Source organism: Octodon degus, unplaced genomic scaffold (genome assembly GCF_000260255.1).
Source record: "Octodon degus isolate 3935 unplaced genomic scaffold, OctDeg1.0 scaffold00089, whole genome shotgun sequence".
Lineage (NCBI taxonomy): Eukaryota > Metazoa > Chordata > Mammalia > Rodentia > Octodontidae > Octodon > Octodon degus.
The window spans coordinates 6367837-6386402 of record NW_004524665.1 but is presented as its reverse complement, the minus strand read 5'-3'; the positions used below and the strand labels follow the sequence as shown (position 1 = coordinate 6386402).

Below are 18566 nucleotides of genomic sequence, written 5' to 3'. Positions count from 1 at the left end.
GCATCGGATCCGCACTCCTTGTGTTTATCACCCCTGCATGATGAAAGCCATGGTATCTACTTAAGTGCCTGCGGCTTAAATTTTATAGTTTTAAAATAATTCCCCAGGGCTGCAGCCCAGGAGCAGCATGCTGGCCCAGCCTGTGACACGTCTTCAGCTCAGTCCTCAGCATCATAAGCCAAACCAAACCGAACTCCTCCCTAAATGACGACTGCGTTTAAATTTAGGTAGAGTTGAGCTGGGCGTGGTGGTGCACACCTGTAACCCTGGCACTGGGGAAGCTGAGGCATGAAGATCATTGCGAGTTCAAGACCAGCTTGGGCTACAAAGTGAGCTCTACTCTAGCATGAACTGCATATTGTCTGAAAAAGACCATTCATCCACTCACTCATTCATTCAGGTATGGTTATATACACCCATATATGTTCTGCATATCAATTTACCTAGTTGAAAAGCTTGATGCATTACTTTAAAAATGACAAGCCTAAAATGGGCATGGTCACGCACATCTGGCATCCTAGCCCCAGGAGGCGGAGGCAGAAGGACTGCCACGTATCTGTGGCCAGCCGGTGTTGCTTGGTCAGTACAGTGCCAGCCTGAACCGCACAGTGCCAGCCTGCCTTAAACAAAACATGCCTTGCCTTTTTTTAGAAAAGGTGTCTTTTGATTGTTGCTAAGTCCTTGCATAATTTTGAGAGGACATTTAGAAAATATATCTCTCTAAAAATGTGATGGTCATACTATCTTTACATTTTTTAATTAATGCTGCCCCCAAACCCTGAAATAAAGCATCTGGTTATGGATGAACAGTAATCTGCTTATCAACTATGAGACTTAAGGAATCACCGTGGTAAGTCCCACTTCACTTCCCTTTCTGTGCTAATGCTCCTGGTAGCCAAGGGACCGACACTACGTAGAATGCTGTGTGGTCTTGGCATCTTGTAGCTGTCCAGTCCAATGGCAGAGCCACGAGAACTCCGAGGTCACCCAGTGGCAGTGCTGAGGGTCCCTGCAGGCCCTGACACACAGCCCAGCAGAGCGCTTGGCCCTGCACCCAAGGCCTGGCAGTCTCCAAGTGTGCTGGCACACCGGTCTTCACACCACTGACTCCCAAGGAACCACTGAGTGCCCGGGAATTGCTCACAGGGGCGCGCAGAGAAGCTCATTTGTGTCTGTTTCTGGTACCACGCACAGGCCTCAAGTTGAACCCTACCCACAGCAGTGGTGCAGGCCTAGCAGGTGCTCTGCTGCATCCCATGCAGGTGCAGCACAGGTGCAGAAACAGGTGCGGCATGGAGTGAGTGGAGGACGATGCATCTGCAGCACATGGGCCTCAACGTTGGCAGCTCCCGTTTGGGAAGAGCTGCAGCAAGGTCTGGAGCAGCATGTCCCCCACAGGGCACGGCCAGCACCCTGGTGCCCAAGGAGGACGCTCAACAGGCCCCAGGACAGCTCACCTCCATCGGAGGTCCACGGGCCGCCACGGCCTGGCTGGTGGAGAGGGGTGCTCCAAGAGCACATAGTCGTAAGCAGCTCTCTGCCTCCCTTGACAGGGCCTCCTCAGGCACTGTCCTTACTCTGCCCACAGGACAGGATCTGGTGTGCCCTCAGACAGCTGAGCTTTGGTGGAGGCTGCCTCAGTGCACATTGCGGGTCTGCAGGTGTCAGCACCACAGAGGCAGCAAGGTCCGGTGCTATGAATGTAGTAGGTGCTCCGGGTGGGGCCTCTTGGTGGTGGCCATCTTGCAGGTGACCTCAGCTTTGCAGGGGATGCTGTTCTTCCCCCCCAGCTGTGAACCCCAGGGCCCATCATGTCTCCAGCCACAGTGATCGCTTCACTGTGGCGCAGGCAGGTGGCCCACAAGGGGCCGCTCTCAACAAACCGGACCTCTGCCCAGGGCTCTGTTGTGGGTCCATGCCCAGCTCAGATGTGGCAAGGCCTCCTCCATCTTCAAGCGCCCACGCTGGGGGCCTCTGGGTGAGCACATGTGGGGCTGGACGGCATCCCAGCCCACAGAGGCGGGAACCAAGAGGCCGCCCAACACTGCTGTTCCGGCCTCCTGGGCTCTGCTGAGCCAGAGCATTCCCTCCTCGCCCACACCGGGTGAGGTGTGTTTTACTGCATGCCCTGCAGGCCCCTTTCTGGTTGGACCACAAGGTATCAGGACAAATGGAGGGGGAAGAGTTACAGTCATAATAATGCTAAATTAAGATGAAATTTAAAAGGTACTGTTGGTCCACATGAGGCCAGGTTGACCTCAGGCATGGAGCAGCCTCTGTGACCCAGGGGGTAAATCGGCCCTTGCTCTGAGGCTTGCAGAGCTAGGCCATCTCCTCCCTCCTTGACAGCTTCAAGCCCTGCTCAGCACTGGGCTCCGCTGGGGCTATGTCGTCTGCCCTGAATCTGGTGCAGATGCTGCGCTCTCCGGGCCTGGCAGGCAGCACTGTGGCTGGTAGAGTGTGGGGTGCCAGAGATCTGCACTCACAGCACAGCAATCTAAAGTTCAGGGCAGTGAATTTAAAGAGAAGAAAGATGGACACTCTATTTTCCAACCAGCGATTACTATTTTTCACTTAATATAACTCATCTTTCATGACTTCAACAACATAGCCAAGGAAAAATATTTTTAGAATTGGACTTGAAAAACGAGCAGCAAATGGGGGTGAGCCCTGACCGACCAGAGGAGTGCATGCACACCCGCTGCGTCCCTGTGGCCAACGAGCTGGCACAGCACGCTGGAATGCCAGGGCAGCCAGCACTGCTGGGATCTGGCTGCTTACCTGGGCTGCAGGCAGCGGGCTAGGCAATCCTGTGCTATGTGAATGGCTTGCTCCTACATCTGAGCAGACAAAAGTGGGGCTCAGCACTCTTTGTGTACTAGGGGTGGGCGCCCCATCCCCTGTCTCAAAATTGTGTCTGGTCTTTACGTGTTCACCCCTCTGGCTAGGCATCCCTAGTAGGCTGGTTTCCTAAGACATCTCTGACTCATTTAATAACTACTGTATGTCTAAAAAGATCACAGCAATATATGTGATATTATTGCAAAGGGAAGTTAAAATTCCAGCTGATATTTAATTTTGAATAAATCCACTGGTGATTTGACTTTGAAATGCCCATTACACTACTCACCCCCAAGCGGAAGGAGCTGCTTCCGGGTGGACCTCTGTGACCTACCATGCCAAGAGGCCCTCACTTTCCCACAGCCCTGCCACCCAAGAGACAGGCAGGGCTGCGTCAGCAGCTCCAGGGTCCTCCCTGGGGACTGACCAAACTCAAACAAGTCAAAAGCCACAGGTGAACTTTTCCACCTCTTTTCCTTTTGAGCTTTGTCTGTTTTTCTTTTCCTTTATAAATTTAGGACCCATCACTCCTTCCTTCCTAGTTTAAAATGGCTGATGCTAAGATCTCAGAAACAACGAAGGTGAAAAGCAAGCACAATGGCCCGAGTGCCTCCGATGTGTCCTGCTGCCCCTGGGGCTCCTCAGGGGAGCGGCTGGACACCTGGAGACGGGCTTGGGGGGATGTGAACCTCCGAGGGTATTTCTCAGAATACTGGCTGCTGACATAAAGATGGGTAAAGGACCATTTCCCATAATTTGCTATGATGCAAAGAATAAGGCGTTAGGAAAAGGAAAGTGAGGGACATCCAGCCGTTTCCTGAGAGCCTCCCATGGAACGACTGCCACTCCAACTGTGAGAGCCAATCCTGGCTTTACCGACATAGGACAGACACTTGGGGGTCGTGAGAGTTCCCCAGGTCAGAGAGGGGCTGCCGTGTTGGGCTGGGTTCAAGGCTGCCTACTGTCTCCTCTGTGTCTGTCTCTCGGCCCTGGGAAAGCCGAGTCAGAGCTGGCTAGTGTAGAGCTGGCCCATCAGTGGTAGCTGGGGCGGGGGTCATCAGTCTGCCCCTCCAGGGTGAACCTCAGGGTAGGGAATGGAGGAGGGGCTCCCTCCCACCCAAGGGAGAGTGGGCATGAGGACCTGTGGGGGGGGCAGGCTCCCACTGGAAGTGGGGGAATGCGGTCTCCTCTCTCCTCCCTGCTATGCTTCCTGTGTGGCCCTGAGCAGAGACCTGGGCCTAAATTTCCTGAGCCCTGTCAGGAGTTGACAAGGCTTGATCACTGGTTGTCAGATTGGGTTTGTAGGAGATGACCCAGAACCCCAGAAGGCTGGGTGGGCGGAGCGTTGTCTCCACACCAGCCACTTGGGTTCCAGCCAGGGCTTAAGCATTCCCTGAGCCCATCGCTCATGCCTTCTCTTTAGTGCAGAGAAAGCCCAGGATGCAGGCATCTCCTGCCATCTGCTTCATTAAAGGCCTGGAGTCACAAGGTACGTAGGTACAACTCCATTCCAGCAGCCCGTACTGCTGTGCTGGATGCTCACCGTGGAAGCCTGCATGCCCCAGAGCTTGATGCTAACTGCAGGCAGAGCTTCCCTGTGCCTCCCGAGCCATCCCACATCTCAGTCCTTGCCCAAGACAACTCGCTTATCCCACACCTTTCAGCACTTGTGAGCAAATGCACCTTCCAAATTCTCCCTCCTCCACGAGGCTAAAGAACATGTTGTGTCTTAAGTTTTCATTAGCATTCAGAAGCATTACCCAGTCATACCGTTTGGTAAAATCTCCTGGCTTTTGAGTCCCCAATGATCATGGCCATCCTGTCATGAAGAGTGACACCTAACAAAGAAGAAACTACTGTGGAAGCTGTGTGACAGTGACCGCAGGGGACTGGAGGACAGGCTCCTCCCCTGGCTGCCACTCCTAGGCTCCCAGGGATTTATCTGTCCCTGCCTGGGGGCCAATTAGAAAGAAACAAGGAGAATCACACAGAGCTCGACAAGACAAGGCTGTGTTGCTCTGATTATCAGACGCTGTGAGCCAGCCACACAGAACCTTTCACCCACGAATCCCTCCTCATTTCACCTGCCTGAATCGGGTGTCAGATGTTGCAATGGGCAGGTGGGGGGCGGCTTTCCTCATTTGCTCTGTGCAGCACAGGGAAGACATGACTGCGCAAATACCCTCTGATTTTCCACACCATCCTCACGTCTCGCTGTTGCACGTCCCCCAAACATGCAGAACTCCCATAAGTGAAATTGTTTTTTAAGGTTCCTCACAGAAAGAGTGTAAACTCTCATTGATTTCTCCCTTTGTCGGGTGAACTGCCCGCTGTGGAAATTCAGGGGTCTTTGTGAGTTGCCCAAGTTTCTGCAGGCGCGCTTGCTTCTGAGGGCCCTTCACCTCTTTGTTGGGAGGCGTCAAAGGTCTATCAGAGATGTGCTCCAGTCAGGACAAACGGCTCGGGAGCTATCGCCCGATCTGTGGCTCACCTCCGCGCTGCCTCCCACCACTAATTCATCATGGCCTGGACAGCTGGGCTGATTGTGGGCCTCCCAGCACAATGCGGGGCTCGGCTGACCACCCCTCGGCCCGGCCAGGGGGAGGCTGACTGGCACGGGCTCGGCGGCCAGAGATAAGTGCTGGCTGTCAGCACAAGGACAAAGAAGGGCAGACCCTGGGGAAAGAGAAGAGATAAAAAAAAAATTCTCCACAACTGCTTTATCTGATGAGGGTTATGGCTAATTAATTATAAACTCAATTACCTAACCCTTACTTCAGCAGTCTCTATTCATTAAGAGATAAAACTTGACTGACGGCAACTTCCCCTGTGTGCGCGCACACATATCCAGCGGGCTGGCTTCAATTTGCCCTCACCCACACCCCATTTCCTAAAGGCACCTACACTTGTCCAGCTCCTCAAACGATGCCTGCTTCTGGTTTCCTGCTCCCTACCTCCAGCCCCTCCATGGCACACCAGGAGGCCCCACTTCCACACTGGGCCCCAGCATTCAGATGGAAATCCAGACTGGAGACAATAGACATTAAGGCCACACCACATATCCCTTCCCACCTCCTGCCTCTGCATTTGAAGGTGATCTTTTAATTTGGGTGCTAAGATTGGGTGATCAGCGGCGATGGGACCTAGTTTCCTCTTCCCACCAGGGCAAGGGAAGAGCCGCTGCTTGGGCACACATTATTTCTACACACGAGACCCCCCCCCCAAATTCCGGCCGGCCTGACCTTCCTGCTTGGCTCCCAGCACCTGGCTCCGAGGCGGCGGCAGCACAGGCCTGCTGCATCAATAGGCTCTATTCAGGGGAGGTTGTTAATCTCTCTCACCCTCTCTCCGCTTTGCCCACTTTAATGTATTTTCATGTCTATAAGTTCTTTTAATAAGCTGGGAGGGTCTGGGAGAGAAATCCTTCAGGTTTCCTCGCTGCTCATCGCCAAAATCACCTCTGGCGCACTGCAGATGAGATGTGCGGGTTGTGCATCAAAACACTCAGGTTTATTTCTCTTCCTAACAGGAGGCTACCGGACCCCAGATTTAATGTCAGCTCAATTATTTTTATGGTGTGAGCTCAAAAGAAGCCTTCGCTCCGCTCACAGGCTCCTGACCCTTGGGTTTCCAGGTGGCCTCCCGTCTGGTGCCCAGGATGGCGGCGCCAGGGCTGACCTTTCAGGTTCCGAGCCATGCAGGTGGACAGGACATGGGCACGTACTGCTCCCAGGACACTGGCTATACCTGCAAATACCCCAAGGAGACTGCAAGAGCGTTTAGCAGCCCCCCCTTTTTTATAGAAATGTACCATTTTTATTACAAAGAGTCTCAGAAGAAATGAAAGTATCTCAAAAAAAAAAAAAAAAAAAGGAAGCTCGACTACCAACCTCCACCTGCAGAACTGGGGAAGACAGGGCAGTGTGAGCTGTTAGCTCACTGGGTCCAGTGTGAAGGTGTGAGAGAAGAACCAATCTAAAAATGGCAGATGTCACTGTAGGAGCCCAAAGAACAGGGGAGCCCTCCTGGAGATGCAGCCACCCCTTCTAGAACCTCTTCCCTTATATGTGTTTCTGGGCTGCACGGCCTCTCAAGGCACTGGTGGAGGGTGAATTTGGGGGCAACAGGGGCCACAATGGGGATCCAGGCGTGGAAGTAGGGGCCAAGCTGCTTCTGGGCTTCCCAGTGCCTTCCCCTGGACACCAATGCTGAACTGTGCTCGCTCTACTGGTCTCCTGGGCCATGCCGCCTGCTGCAGGAAGCCACTCCACCCTCCTGGCGCAGTCCACGGCCACACTGACAACCTGTCCAGGGGCTTCTTCTGAGGGCTACTGGCATCAGCCCAGAGGCCCGAGTGGCTGATGTACCCAGAGATACACAGTTGGGCCCAGCATCCTCCCATGGGACGCATGTGTGCACGACACCCCTGGAAGCCACGGCCAGCAGGCAGCTCCTCAGGTCCTGCTTCCTGTAGTGTGCAGAGGGATGGCCTGAGCAGGGTCTGGCACCGCTGCTTCCCAGCCGACACTCTGGCATGGGCTGCTTAACACTGGCTGTGCTGAGCTTGCCCACCCAATGGGCTTGGACCTGCAAACACGTCATGCCCTGGAATAGGCCAACAGGAGTATGCTGTGGGCTGGGCCACAGGGCCCCAGTCTCACACCTTTAATGTGCGGGAGGCCATCACCCCCACCATAGAAACCGCAGGAGTAAGACAGGTGGCCGGGTGCGCCCTCTCCTCGGGAAGTAGCTATTCTTGTGAGTATGGACGGCAGCTACTCCCACCCGCCCGGCGGCTTCTTCCCAAAGCCTTGCACTGCAGCAGCCTCATGGCGGCCCGCCAAGCCCGTGATGCTCAGGGTGACCTCTGTCCAGTGTGTCCAGCTAACCCGGGGAGCTCATGTTCTGCACGGAGCCAGCAACACACAGTGCTGGGGCCCGGGGAAACCAAGTCAGGTACGGCCCCCAGGAGGCAATTATTTATAGGACTTTAGAGAAGCCACTCATTTGTAACATGGGATTAGGAAGTAAAGCAGCAGCTCTCAACTTGTGGCTCATGAAGTTTCTATCATACGGACCTAAAAGAGAGACTGATTCCCACTGAGCGGTGTCAGTGGCTTCCCTGTATAGGGTGAGAACACACGCCATCCCTCCCGAGTCCCCATGCCTCGGAGCCCATACATTAACCTGCCTTCCACATGCAGCTGTCGACCCTGTGCAGCTGCACACTACCACGGAAGCCTGCACACAGGACACGCAGCGGGAGGGGAATGGAAGGGACAGGAGTGTCCTGGGGACAGGAGAAGGTCCTGGGCCTAGGAAGGATAGTGCAGGGAGGAACACTGAAGACACAGGTGGAACAGAGATGCATGGGGCCAGGTGGCTTGGCCCAGGGCCAGGGGACCTCCTGCCTGCAAGCCAGCGACCTGCAGCTGAGCTGCTTCCTGTAGTGTCAGCATCCCCATGCCACGAACAGGTGACAGCCGCGGAGGCCAAGCTTTGTGAACAGGAGGAGGACCACCAGGCTTCTGCTTCCTTGGGAAATCTCCCAGGGCCCTGCATGGCTGGCTGAGAGTTGGAGCGAACCCACACCACAGGCCACCGGAGTGCAGAGCGCTGCGTACAAAGCCCGCCTTCACCTCTGTACACAGGCCACGTCACGCTGACACAGCGATTGAATCTGATTTTAGTCTGAAACTATAATTACTTGGAGATACCTTCAGAAACGAGGCAGGCACTGACCGTCCTGTGTGTGGGTGTCATCAGCCCTCGCTGCCAGTAGGAGGAGGAAGACGCCTGCGACTTTTCCTGGGAAATTATACTCGGAATCCTTCACGAGGTGGACCTTGTCCTTTTCTTGGAAAACTTGATGGCGGTCTTTAGTATTCACTGGCATAATTAGGACTGCAGTTAATTTCATTAAATTCTCTTGCTGCTAAATGAAGCAGATTATGAGACATCTTTTATTGCAAGGCGTGAAATTACAGCCTGTCAGCTGCCAATGGTGGGGTGAAGCTAATGAATTACAGGGTAAATAACACCAGAATTAACCAGCCAATTTAACACAGCTCCATGGAACAAAGTCATTTTTACTTGGAGCTCTAAGGAACAACATAGCCAAGACACCCGTAAGGCACACCGATGAGAAGGAACTCCGTCTGAGGATACGGGAGACCCCTTATGAAAGGAAGGGGAGGTCAGGAGGAGAAGGGGGCTGTGGGTTCTGCTCCTAAAGCCCTCCCCAGAACTGCACGAGCAGATTCCTAACGAGAGGAACTCCCCAAGTACTACAGGCCAGGGAAACAGCTAAGGGGGGGGGGGTACAGTTAAGGGTGAATAGTGTCCTCCCTTGTTTTTCTGTTCAGAGGACCAGGAAAACCTTGTGTGTGTGCTATGTGTAACTGTGCATTTGGAAAATACAAACACATGCTGCCAGTGGCACTGTCCCAGGGTGCCAAGTTGCCAGTACTACCCCCCGCAGAGGTCAGCACTACAGGGAGCGACCTTCTCAACTTCCTAAAGCCCAGCCCTGTCAGAGAAGTGAGGACTTGGGCCTCTCAGCCAGCCTGACAGTGTAGGTAGCTCAGCACCTCCCAGTATGAGGAGCGACACCCTTCACTGCTCGGCCACCACAGGATGACCTGGTGTGCTGCAGGGGCTGACACGGAGGGTAGTTGGGTAAAAAGCAGGTCCAGGTCAAGGTGGTGCACAGGGCGGCAGGAGAAGCCAGGCAAGTGTCCAGGACCTGCCCTGGGGACAGTGGAGGTGAGCCACAGCACTCACCACAAACTGTTCCACGCCACCTACTGCTGCCTTGACCTGAGTGATAATACATGAAATGACAACCATAACACAGGAAGTGATACTGAGGGCCACTTGCTGACGCTGGCTGCATGAAACACGTACTGGGGACGAGACTGCGGGCAGGGAGACTGCAGGCAGGGCCTCACCGTTCTGGGCCCTGGTGACCCCGGCTCACCCCACACCTGGCCAGCCCACATGGGTCACTGCTGAGGCCAACGTGCACAGGATGCAGTGTGGTGCCTCTCCAGGAGCCCCAGCTGCGCTCCCCGTGCGATGAGTGTCCAAAACACAGAAAGTCCTTCATGTTTCATAAAATGACACAGATTAAGTGACTATGGCTAGAACACTTGCACGATAAACTTGATTCATTTTAACCCTGTCATAGCTTTTCAAAGATGTAATTTTCTATACAAAATGAACTTCAAGCTAAATAATTGATGAAGTGGTTCACATTACTTCTGAATTTAATATGGAGTATGTACACTTTGCAACAACACCATTTTCATTGCAGATCATTTTTCTTTCCAACGAAAGGGAAAGCATGAGGCATGAGAAAAAGTGGACTGTATTTTGGGGAGGCTGAGAGGCCAGAAGGACCAGGCTCAGGAGAGGAACAGGCCATGGGGCATTTGTCCCATTCTGGTTTTCTTTCTCAAGCAGTATTTTTTTCTGAAGCACATAATCTTGCCTTCCTCAGTTTACCTTTCTGTTAACAGGACTGCCATAATTTATTTTTAGCCAGCGACTGAACTGCACACCCAGCTCCTTTTTCATTTTTGTTTTGTGACAGGCTCCCCCTCACCTGCTCTGGCATCATGCTGCAGTTCCACCTGCAGTCCTTTCGCCTCAGCCTCCTGCAGCTGTGCTCAGTGTCCACATCGCAGAAGCACGGCTCTTAAAGGCACCACTAGGGCTTGTGCCTGGGTGCCACCACGTCATGTGGTCACAGCTGGGGCTTTTTCAGAGTTGGCTGAATCTAGTGTGTGTGACGCTGAGATTAAGGTGGCTGACTACCGAACCAATCCAGATTGGTGATTGGCGTGGCACCACCCTAATCCCGGGAGCCAGGAGACAGCATAAGGGCCGGCTGGAAGCTGGTCGCGCCCTTGCTTACTTGCTTTTGCTGTTTTCTACCTGCTGAGGGTTGCTCTCCTCTGCAATGCCCACCTACCACGCCACCCTGCCTCGGAGCCAGCCCATGATGGACTGAAACTTCCACAAACTGTGGGCTAAGCGAACCTCTTCTGTAACATCGGGTGCCGGGGACTCTGTGTCAGCAATGAGAGGAGGGACTGGCACAGGCACCTGGTCTTGAATCTGGATGCCTCAGGGGATGCTCCAGCCCTAACCCCCCATCTAACCAGCTCAGTTGCTGCAGCTGCGCCACCCGTGTGCCTGGCAAGTTCCTCACGAGTCTCACCTGGGAGGCATCAGCAAACCGTGCTTCTCAACTTCCCAAAGGAAGGCAGGGAAGCCCCCAGGCTCTCTTCTTAAACTGTGGAGCCTCTTCTGGGATGGACGTACACACACGTTCTAGTGAGGGTCACTGGGGGGGCTGTGAACTTCATGGGAACACCTTACACGTGGCTTGCCTCAAAGCTGTCTCTAACTCCCAAATCCCAGATCCAACTGGCAGCTGCCTAGTGAACTAATGGGACACTGCTGAACAGGAACTAGCTTCTGAAAAGAAAGACACCTGCGAGGGCCTCTGCCAACTCCACACCATCAACCATCCTGAGGCCAGGTGTGTGCACAGACAGGCAGGGAGAGGCAGTAGCAGTTCTCACTGCAGGCCACACGGGTTGCTGACGTGCTGAGATGGGAAAGACCGCATGGTGGGGAACTGCATGTAGATCCCAGGTTGCCAGGGGTCCACAGAGCAGCAAGGGACCTGGATACAGAGCCCCACAACTGAGGATGAGCCCCCAGATCCCCTCCGTGACCAGAGATGGTGAGGAGCTGATGGTGAGGAGATGGGGGTGGGGGGACAGCTGGTCTCCAGGGGCTGTGGTTAAAACTGAGAGGGGCAACCACAAGAATTTCTATTTTGCTTTGAAGACCTATATCCCCAATTTTATATAACATTTTATAACTGAGATAAAAACAGGTTCAACTTATGGGAGTGATAGGGCAGCAGATGCCTACGACTTTCTTGGTGCTTCTCCAATCAACGCTTTGCAGAACAATGCCTTCAAAGGCAAAGGATTACATGGAACTCACCATGCCGAGGCAAGGTTCTCAAGGAAGCAGAAACACTACACACACTTCTTCTTCAACGTTTCACAGAAGTGCTGATTCCTACCGTTCTGCAAACAGTGACGAGCAAAAGCAGCCTACTGCACTGGCTGTGATGACTTCAGGACAATGGGGAGATGGCTGGGACTGCTGAAGGTGGCAAGGTCACAGATGACATGAGCGCTGCTGCAGATCGATGCTTACGTCCACATTGGGCGTCAGCATCAAATTTTAGCAGAGGAGGGTGGACAGCAAGTGAGCTCCCCAGTCTGCTCCCAGCTCCCCAGCTCCACCTCTGGGGGCCTCATGAGGAGCCTGAGATCTGGAGGCAAGGTCAGAGCTCTGGAACAAGATCCAGGGAGCACAGTGCGTGCGTGCTCTGGAGCCAGGCATCGGCTCTACACAGAGCACTGCCCATCACTGTGGTGTGACAGCCAGCAGGACCACCTCGTCGAGAACACGCAAACTACACTCTGGAGCTTGGAAAATTAGAGGCAGAGCAACGCCCAAGGCCAGCAGGCCAGGAGAGGGGCAGCCATGCAGCGAGCCTGGGCTTCCCAGGCAGGGTCTCCACCGTGCAAGTGCCCTCTCATACCAGCAGGCAGCGCAGTGATCTCAGCTTTGGTGCAGCGTGGGGACCATAAGAGCACTTTTAAACAAGGAGACACTTCCTAAACCCATGCTTGGCGCTGAGCGTGTGTGGGAAAGACTTCTCGAGCTTGGGAGGGAAGAGAGCCCAGGGGGACACAGGGACAGAACTGGACACCCCAAGGCAGTGAAATGTGCGTGGGTCGAGAAGTAGGGCTCCAGACAACTCGCAACTGCAAGCCAATTCACTGGAAGACCACAAAAACGGCCCTGGGTGACGATAAAGTGCATTAATCAACACAAAGACCAACTACAAAGCCCAGGATGTAGGAACTCCTCAGTGAACACTGACAATTCTTCAGAAATTGCTAAATGATAAGTTACTAATTTTAAAATAAGTGTATGGGGTGCCGGCAAGATAGCTCAGCGGTCTAAAGTGTCTGCTTAGGCAAGCTTAGGTGGGTGCAGGGACTGCGTTTCGATCCCTGGCACCATATGCTGCGCCAGCCCCACCCTCAAGGTGGGCTGAGCCGGCAAATAAATAAATAAATACATAAATAAATAAATAATTAAATGCATAGGGCTGGCAAGATCGCTCAGTAGATTAAAGCATCTGCTTAGGCAAGTGCAAGGACCACGGTTCAATCCCTGGCACCATATGATATACCAGCAGGCCACATACACAAAAAAATTATAATAAACGCGTGTCCACTCAGGAGCTCCCTACTAAGTCAGAATACCAGTAACTCGGGAACAGGAGCTCCCAGCGGCGCGTTCCTCCATCACCAACGTGTTACTGATTAGTTGGCACCCTCCACACACACTCCTCTCCGGCTCTCCACTCACGATTTCTTACTTGTAGTCTCTCTCCTCTCTGGGGCTTTGTGGACGAGCCCAGTGACCCCAGAGCCCCACACTAGGGACCATGTCCCTCTCCTCCTCCAGCGTCGTCTCCCTCCTTACTAGGCACGCTCCTTCCCCTCAAGCACATGCTCAGTTTCCCACCTGCCTCCCTCGCTCCGGACTGATTTCTAATGCTTCCTTTCTTGCCCCTTCTTGTACCATTCACATCCTCCAGCTTCCTGCCTCATCCTGGGCTCTGTCAAGTTGTGGAACTCACAGCCTCTCAGGTCCCCAGCACATTTCCAAGCTTCCAAGTTAGTGACCTTCCAACACCTGCTGTCACCAGCTCTCCGTGCCTAGAAACCCCCAGAGCGCTGGCCTTGACAATTTGATTCCAGGGCCCTTCGCACAGGATGGCCACAACTACACACATTACTCTGGCAGTACCTTCACCCTGCTGCCCTTCTTGTCACCTAAACCATCACCGATGAAGGTGATCAAGCCCAAAATCGCAGTGTCGCCCTGTCTGCTTCCTCCTCCTCCCTCCTCCTTCACATCTGCTCAGCCAGTCCCTGCTGCTTCCTTCATTCCCCAGTGTCCTCCCTCCAGTCCTGTGGCAGGCACCTGTAGCCCAGGCGGCTCTTGCCATGTGGCTGCCGTACCTGCCCTCCTCCTGACTGTTCGGCACTGAGGCCCCACTCTGCAGCCAGCAGGGCCACCATGAAAGACCCTGCATCTGCCAACTACCAATCACCACAGCCTGTGATGCTGAGCCCAACCCATCACATTACAGTGTCCACAGGACAGGTCAGAGAAGGAGCTGGAGGGAGAGACCGGAGTGGAACTGGGCTCCAAGGTGAAAACGAACCGCAGCCCCTTTCTTCCCACCCCACATTTCCTGGCCATATTCCCTCTCCTAACTGGTCAAGGTAATGGCAGGAGCCACTTAGAATGGCCACGCACAGGCACATCCCAGGCGTGGCATCTGCCTGATACCTCTGCACCTCCATGTGCAGGATGGGGAAGCTGAGCCTGGGGCTACCGGGAGACCACGCGCTGCCCCCAGTCACAACGTGATCTGACTACAAACATTCCTCTCCGGTGTTTGGAGTACACAGCTAATATACTCTTAGCTGGAAAATTATTTTGCCCATAAATTATTTCAGATTTTAATTTTCCCCTTTTCTGGTTATGCTGCCTCCCTTCACTGACTTTCTCATTTTAAAAGAAGTTCATAATTCTTTCCAACTTTCCCTCATCCTGTGCTGGTGACATCTATTTCTGAGTAGAGTCAGCTACAGAAAGGCCTCTCAGTGCTGATAATCTACAAATATGGAACCACTTCACGTAGGAGAAGACAAATGCCTCTTCTTTTCTTAAGCATCCCAGATGAGAGGTGACAGCTGCCCTGGTGCACGTGCCTGCAGGAGCTGGTTCTGAAGAGGTACCAATGGACTCCACGTGACGGGGATCCCACGCCGACCTCCGTGCCCAGGAGCGAGACCTGGCTGCTCACCCTCACATTCTGGTTTTGCATTTTAAGCTTCCCAGGTAGATCTGGGAACATCACTGAGAAGCACAGAGAACTACCCAAGCCATGACCTCCAGTGTGCAGTGTGTATCTTTGTGCACATAAGTACACACACACACACACACACACGCATGTGTGCATGCGCACGCACGTGCTGAAGCTGAAATCCACTGATCCAAAGGCTTTTGTTGTTTTCCTTGTACAATATTCCTCAAAGCACAGCCTTGGCTGCTTCACGGACACTGTATTTCAATCTTACTATTCGTAAGATTGCTCCAGTAACGATCACTAAATGGTGAGCAGAGTCCCCAGAGACAGAGATGCCCCAGGCTTGTCTTCTGACACCTGGACTGTGGTCACACAACATACCTGCATGGCGCACTTGCTAAACATTGAGACGTCAATGACGTGTCAGGGGAATAAATCCCACATCTGTCCGAGCTAGCTTTTAAACAATGGTTTTATGTTTCAAACTTAAATTCCTGAGTGGCAAGCTGGAGACCAGAAGAGGCCAAGAAACTGGATTGTCACTGTAGGTCCAAAAGAATTGTATTCATTTCTAATTCTCCTTTTGTTAAAACAGTCCTAATAGTTGCTAAGAGAAAGCCGATTCATTTGAGATCTGCCATTCATAAAAAACACCCATTAATATAACAACCATTACTGAATACCCTTAAAAACAAAACAAAACACCCATAGGCTGAGAAAGAAGGCGATTTGCAGAGTGAATTCTCCTCCTGGACTGTTGCGCATGCGCGCGCGCACACACACACACACACACACTTCCTGTCACACCGCCCCTGGAACCTGACACAGGCTGCTGCATTCCCGAATAAGTCCTTGGCTTTCTCCCTAGGCTGTATGCTTCTGGAGGACAGACAGCATCTGTTCTGCACCCTGGGAAGATGGTCAACACTCCGCCAGTGGGCAGATGCTGGCTAAAATGACTTGTAGTTAACTGTTTGTCTTAGCTACTTTTCTCTCTTTACTGGGACAAATATCCAGCACCCAAAGTCAAACATGGATGGCAGACACGCATCACAGGAGAGAAACAGATCACAGCAAGAAGGCGACAGCAACGAAGGGGCCATCACAGCACCCTTCTGTCCCTCCTACACTGCATCTAGGCTCCTGCATGTTGCCAAACTGATCAGGACAATGATTTAGATCCGGCCACCACTGGAAAAGTACCACCCATGACCCCATGTGGCTTTGGGGAAGGACACTGAGACACAGCATTCCACCCCCGGTCCCCTGCAGACTCACACATCTCTCTATGAAAAAGGCATCTCTAAGAGTCGCCAAGGACCTGACAGGGTCAGCACTGCTGACAAGCCCAATTCTAAAGCATCCTCTTACGTTTCGGGCAGACTCAGCTTTGAGGCCCTGCACAAATGAAAAGGAAGCTGAACGCCTCCCACATTCAGCGGTGCGGGGCAGACACTGCATTCCAAACATTACAGAGAAGGCAATACAAAGGAACAGGACCAAAGTGATGCCAAGTTCCAGTATGGCAAACATCACACCTCACAGCCCCAACAGTCAGGCCAATCTGGAGCTAGCCGTGAGCTACAAAGGGCAGGGGCGGGTGGTGGTTACGGCTCTGTGGCCTCTCCCTTGGGCTGGCTCTGCTCCCTTCTTGCAGCTTTCCTCGGATGACCTAAGTTCCTGGCTTCTGCAGCCTTCTGGAGTCTCCACTGCACTCTGCCCTCTCTGGGCCCACTGCAGGCCTCCCAAGCCTTCTTCTGAATCTGGGTGGGAGCCTTTCGACCCCACAACTCTTGCATCGTGCATGTGCCTAAACCCAGCCCCACCTGCACAGTGTCAAGGTCTGCGTCTGCTGGAGCAGCAGCCAGGCTTTGCTGTCTTGCGGCTGTAGGGGTCCAGGGCCTACAAACCAAACCCCAAGGAGCAGCTTCCCTAGGCTGCTGCCATTCTGGAATGTGGTGCTCTGGGCTTTCTTCTCAAAGTGAAGTCTTTAACTTCTGCAAATCTGAGGCTGCAAAGGGTAGAGCCTTGCTACTTGTGATGCCCTTGGGCTCCGTTTGCTGTTGCCTTGTTCTAAGGCACTTGGCTTTTTCTTGCTAGTGTCTTCAGAGAGCAGCCTCTCTGCTCCAGTGCAGTGTCTTGATCCTTCTTCTTCCAGATTAATTAGTCTATCGCTCTTAATTTCAGTCTCAGGACGTGAGCAAAGTGCAGACAAACTTTTTGCCAAGCCACAGCAACTGTTTGGGATCAAATAACCAAAGCACTCTTCCCAGCAGAACCCCCCGAACCGCTCTTTACTTGGACAGTTTCCGCCAGCACTTTGGTCTCCGGCACGCTGACAAGACTCTCCAGCGCAGCCCAGCCCAGCCCGTGGCATTCCAGGGCTCCTGCTGGCACGGCCAAACCTGTCGTAGCTCTTCCCCTTCCCATAAGCCAGCTCTACCAGCTTCGAAACCACCCGACCAGGTACAGTCACAGCAACAACCCCACTTCCCTGGCGCGGAATTGTCTTACTTACTTTTGTGGGACAGACACCTGACCCCCGAAGTTAAAAGAGTTTCTTTAGCTCACAGCTTGTGGCGGTTTCAGCCCATCATCAGCTGCCTCCAGGCAGCCTGAATGGCGGACAGGTGCTGCAGGGCAGACAGGGCCCGCGGCGGACAGCAGAGAACAGAGCAGCGAGAGGGACTGTAACGATGTGCTTCTGCCCCTTTCACGCAGCACCTGGGCTACCAGGACGAGGGCAGTGACGAGCCAGTCAGTGGACTGATTTAGTAAGCACACACCCTTGCCCTGGACCACGTTCTAGGTGTGGCTCCCTCTGAAGAAGGCCTGCCCACGATTGCCAAGGTTTGAGGGGCATCAAAACACACACCTAAACGCTACTGCACACTATTTGGAGTTCTCCGAGCTTTCGTTCTTTCTTTCTGGCGGAAGCGGGGATTGAACTCAGGCCCTTGTGCTTGTCAGGCAAGTGCTTATTCTACTGAGCCATCTCTCTGGCCCTGGTTTTCTGAGCTTTGTTAATGCTTATTCCAAAGGAGAGTGAAGCCCTCAGGAAGTGTGGCTCCTTTCCTTCCTGCTGCATGGAATGCTAGAACAAATAAAAAACTAAAACAAATGAGATTACTTTGAGGACAGCATGTGCTTCGGCGAGCCTGCTTCACAGCACTTGTGGCGCTGTCAGTGCGTCCACCAGATGGCTCAGCTTCAGCCCAAAGGACTCAGATGGACACCAGGGCTTTGAAAAGTGGCCTGACCATTCCTCCCAGCACTTCCCGTTCATGTGTGCCCCTCTGCGCCACTTTTATGCCAACTTTTTTTTTTTACATTTATCTGGAATGAAGAGTAATAAATTTATTGATGAGAAGAGGTTTTGCCTCCCTATAAAATCACTGTAAAGCTAAAAATATAGTGTTTATATACAGCCCTTGCTACGTAAACGCAAGGATGAGCATGGCAGCAGGTGTGGCTTACTGAGCTTCAGACACCACCTGTTGCCTTCGCCCCCCGGGGCTTCATGGGGAGGGCTGGTCCAGAGCACACCTACCTCACAGCGAGGTCTGGGGCTGTTGCCGAGCCCACCGCTGGGCAGCAGGGCCTCGGGCCTTTGCCCTGGCGTCCCTCATGCCTTCCAGCAGTGCTGACCCCAGAACCAGCCCCGACACTGATGCCACCCTGGCGCGTTCTGAGCCTTGCAGCCAGTATGCCATCTCTGGGAACTTCATGGCCCCAA

The 18566-nt window shown here is 53.3% G+C and overlaps 1 protein-coding gene across 7 annotated transcripts in view; it reads right to left on the bottom strand.

Annotated features, from left to right (window-relative positions):
- Positions 1-18566, bottom strand: part of Agap1 (ArfGAP with GTPase domain, ankyrin repeat and PH domain 1) — a 473220-nt gene that overhangs the window by 186082 nt on the left and 268572 nt on the right. Inside the window, exon 10 of one of the 7 annotated variants that reach the window (XM_023722116.1) lies at positions 5060-5517. The exons of the other annotated variants lie outside the window; for them this stretch is intronic. Coding sequence (XP_023577884.1) covers positions 5353-5517 — 165 coding nt within the window. The 3' untranslated portion in view covers positions 5060-5352. Of the gene's footprint in view, positions 1-5059; positions 5518-18566 lie in introns of those variants that run through there. 7 annotated transcript variants of the gene reach the window in all.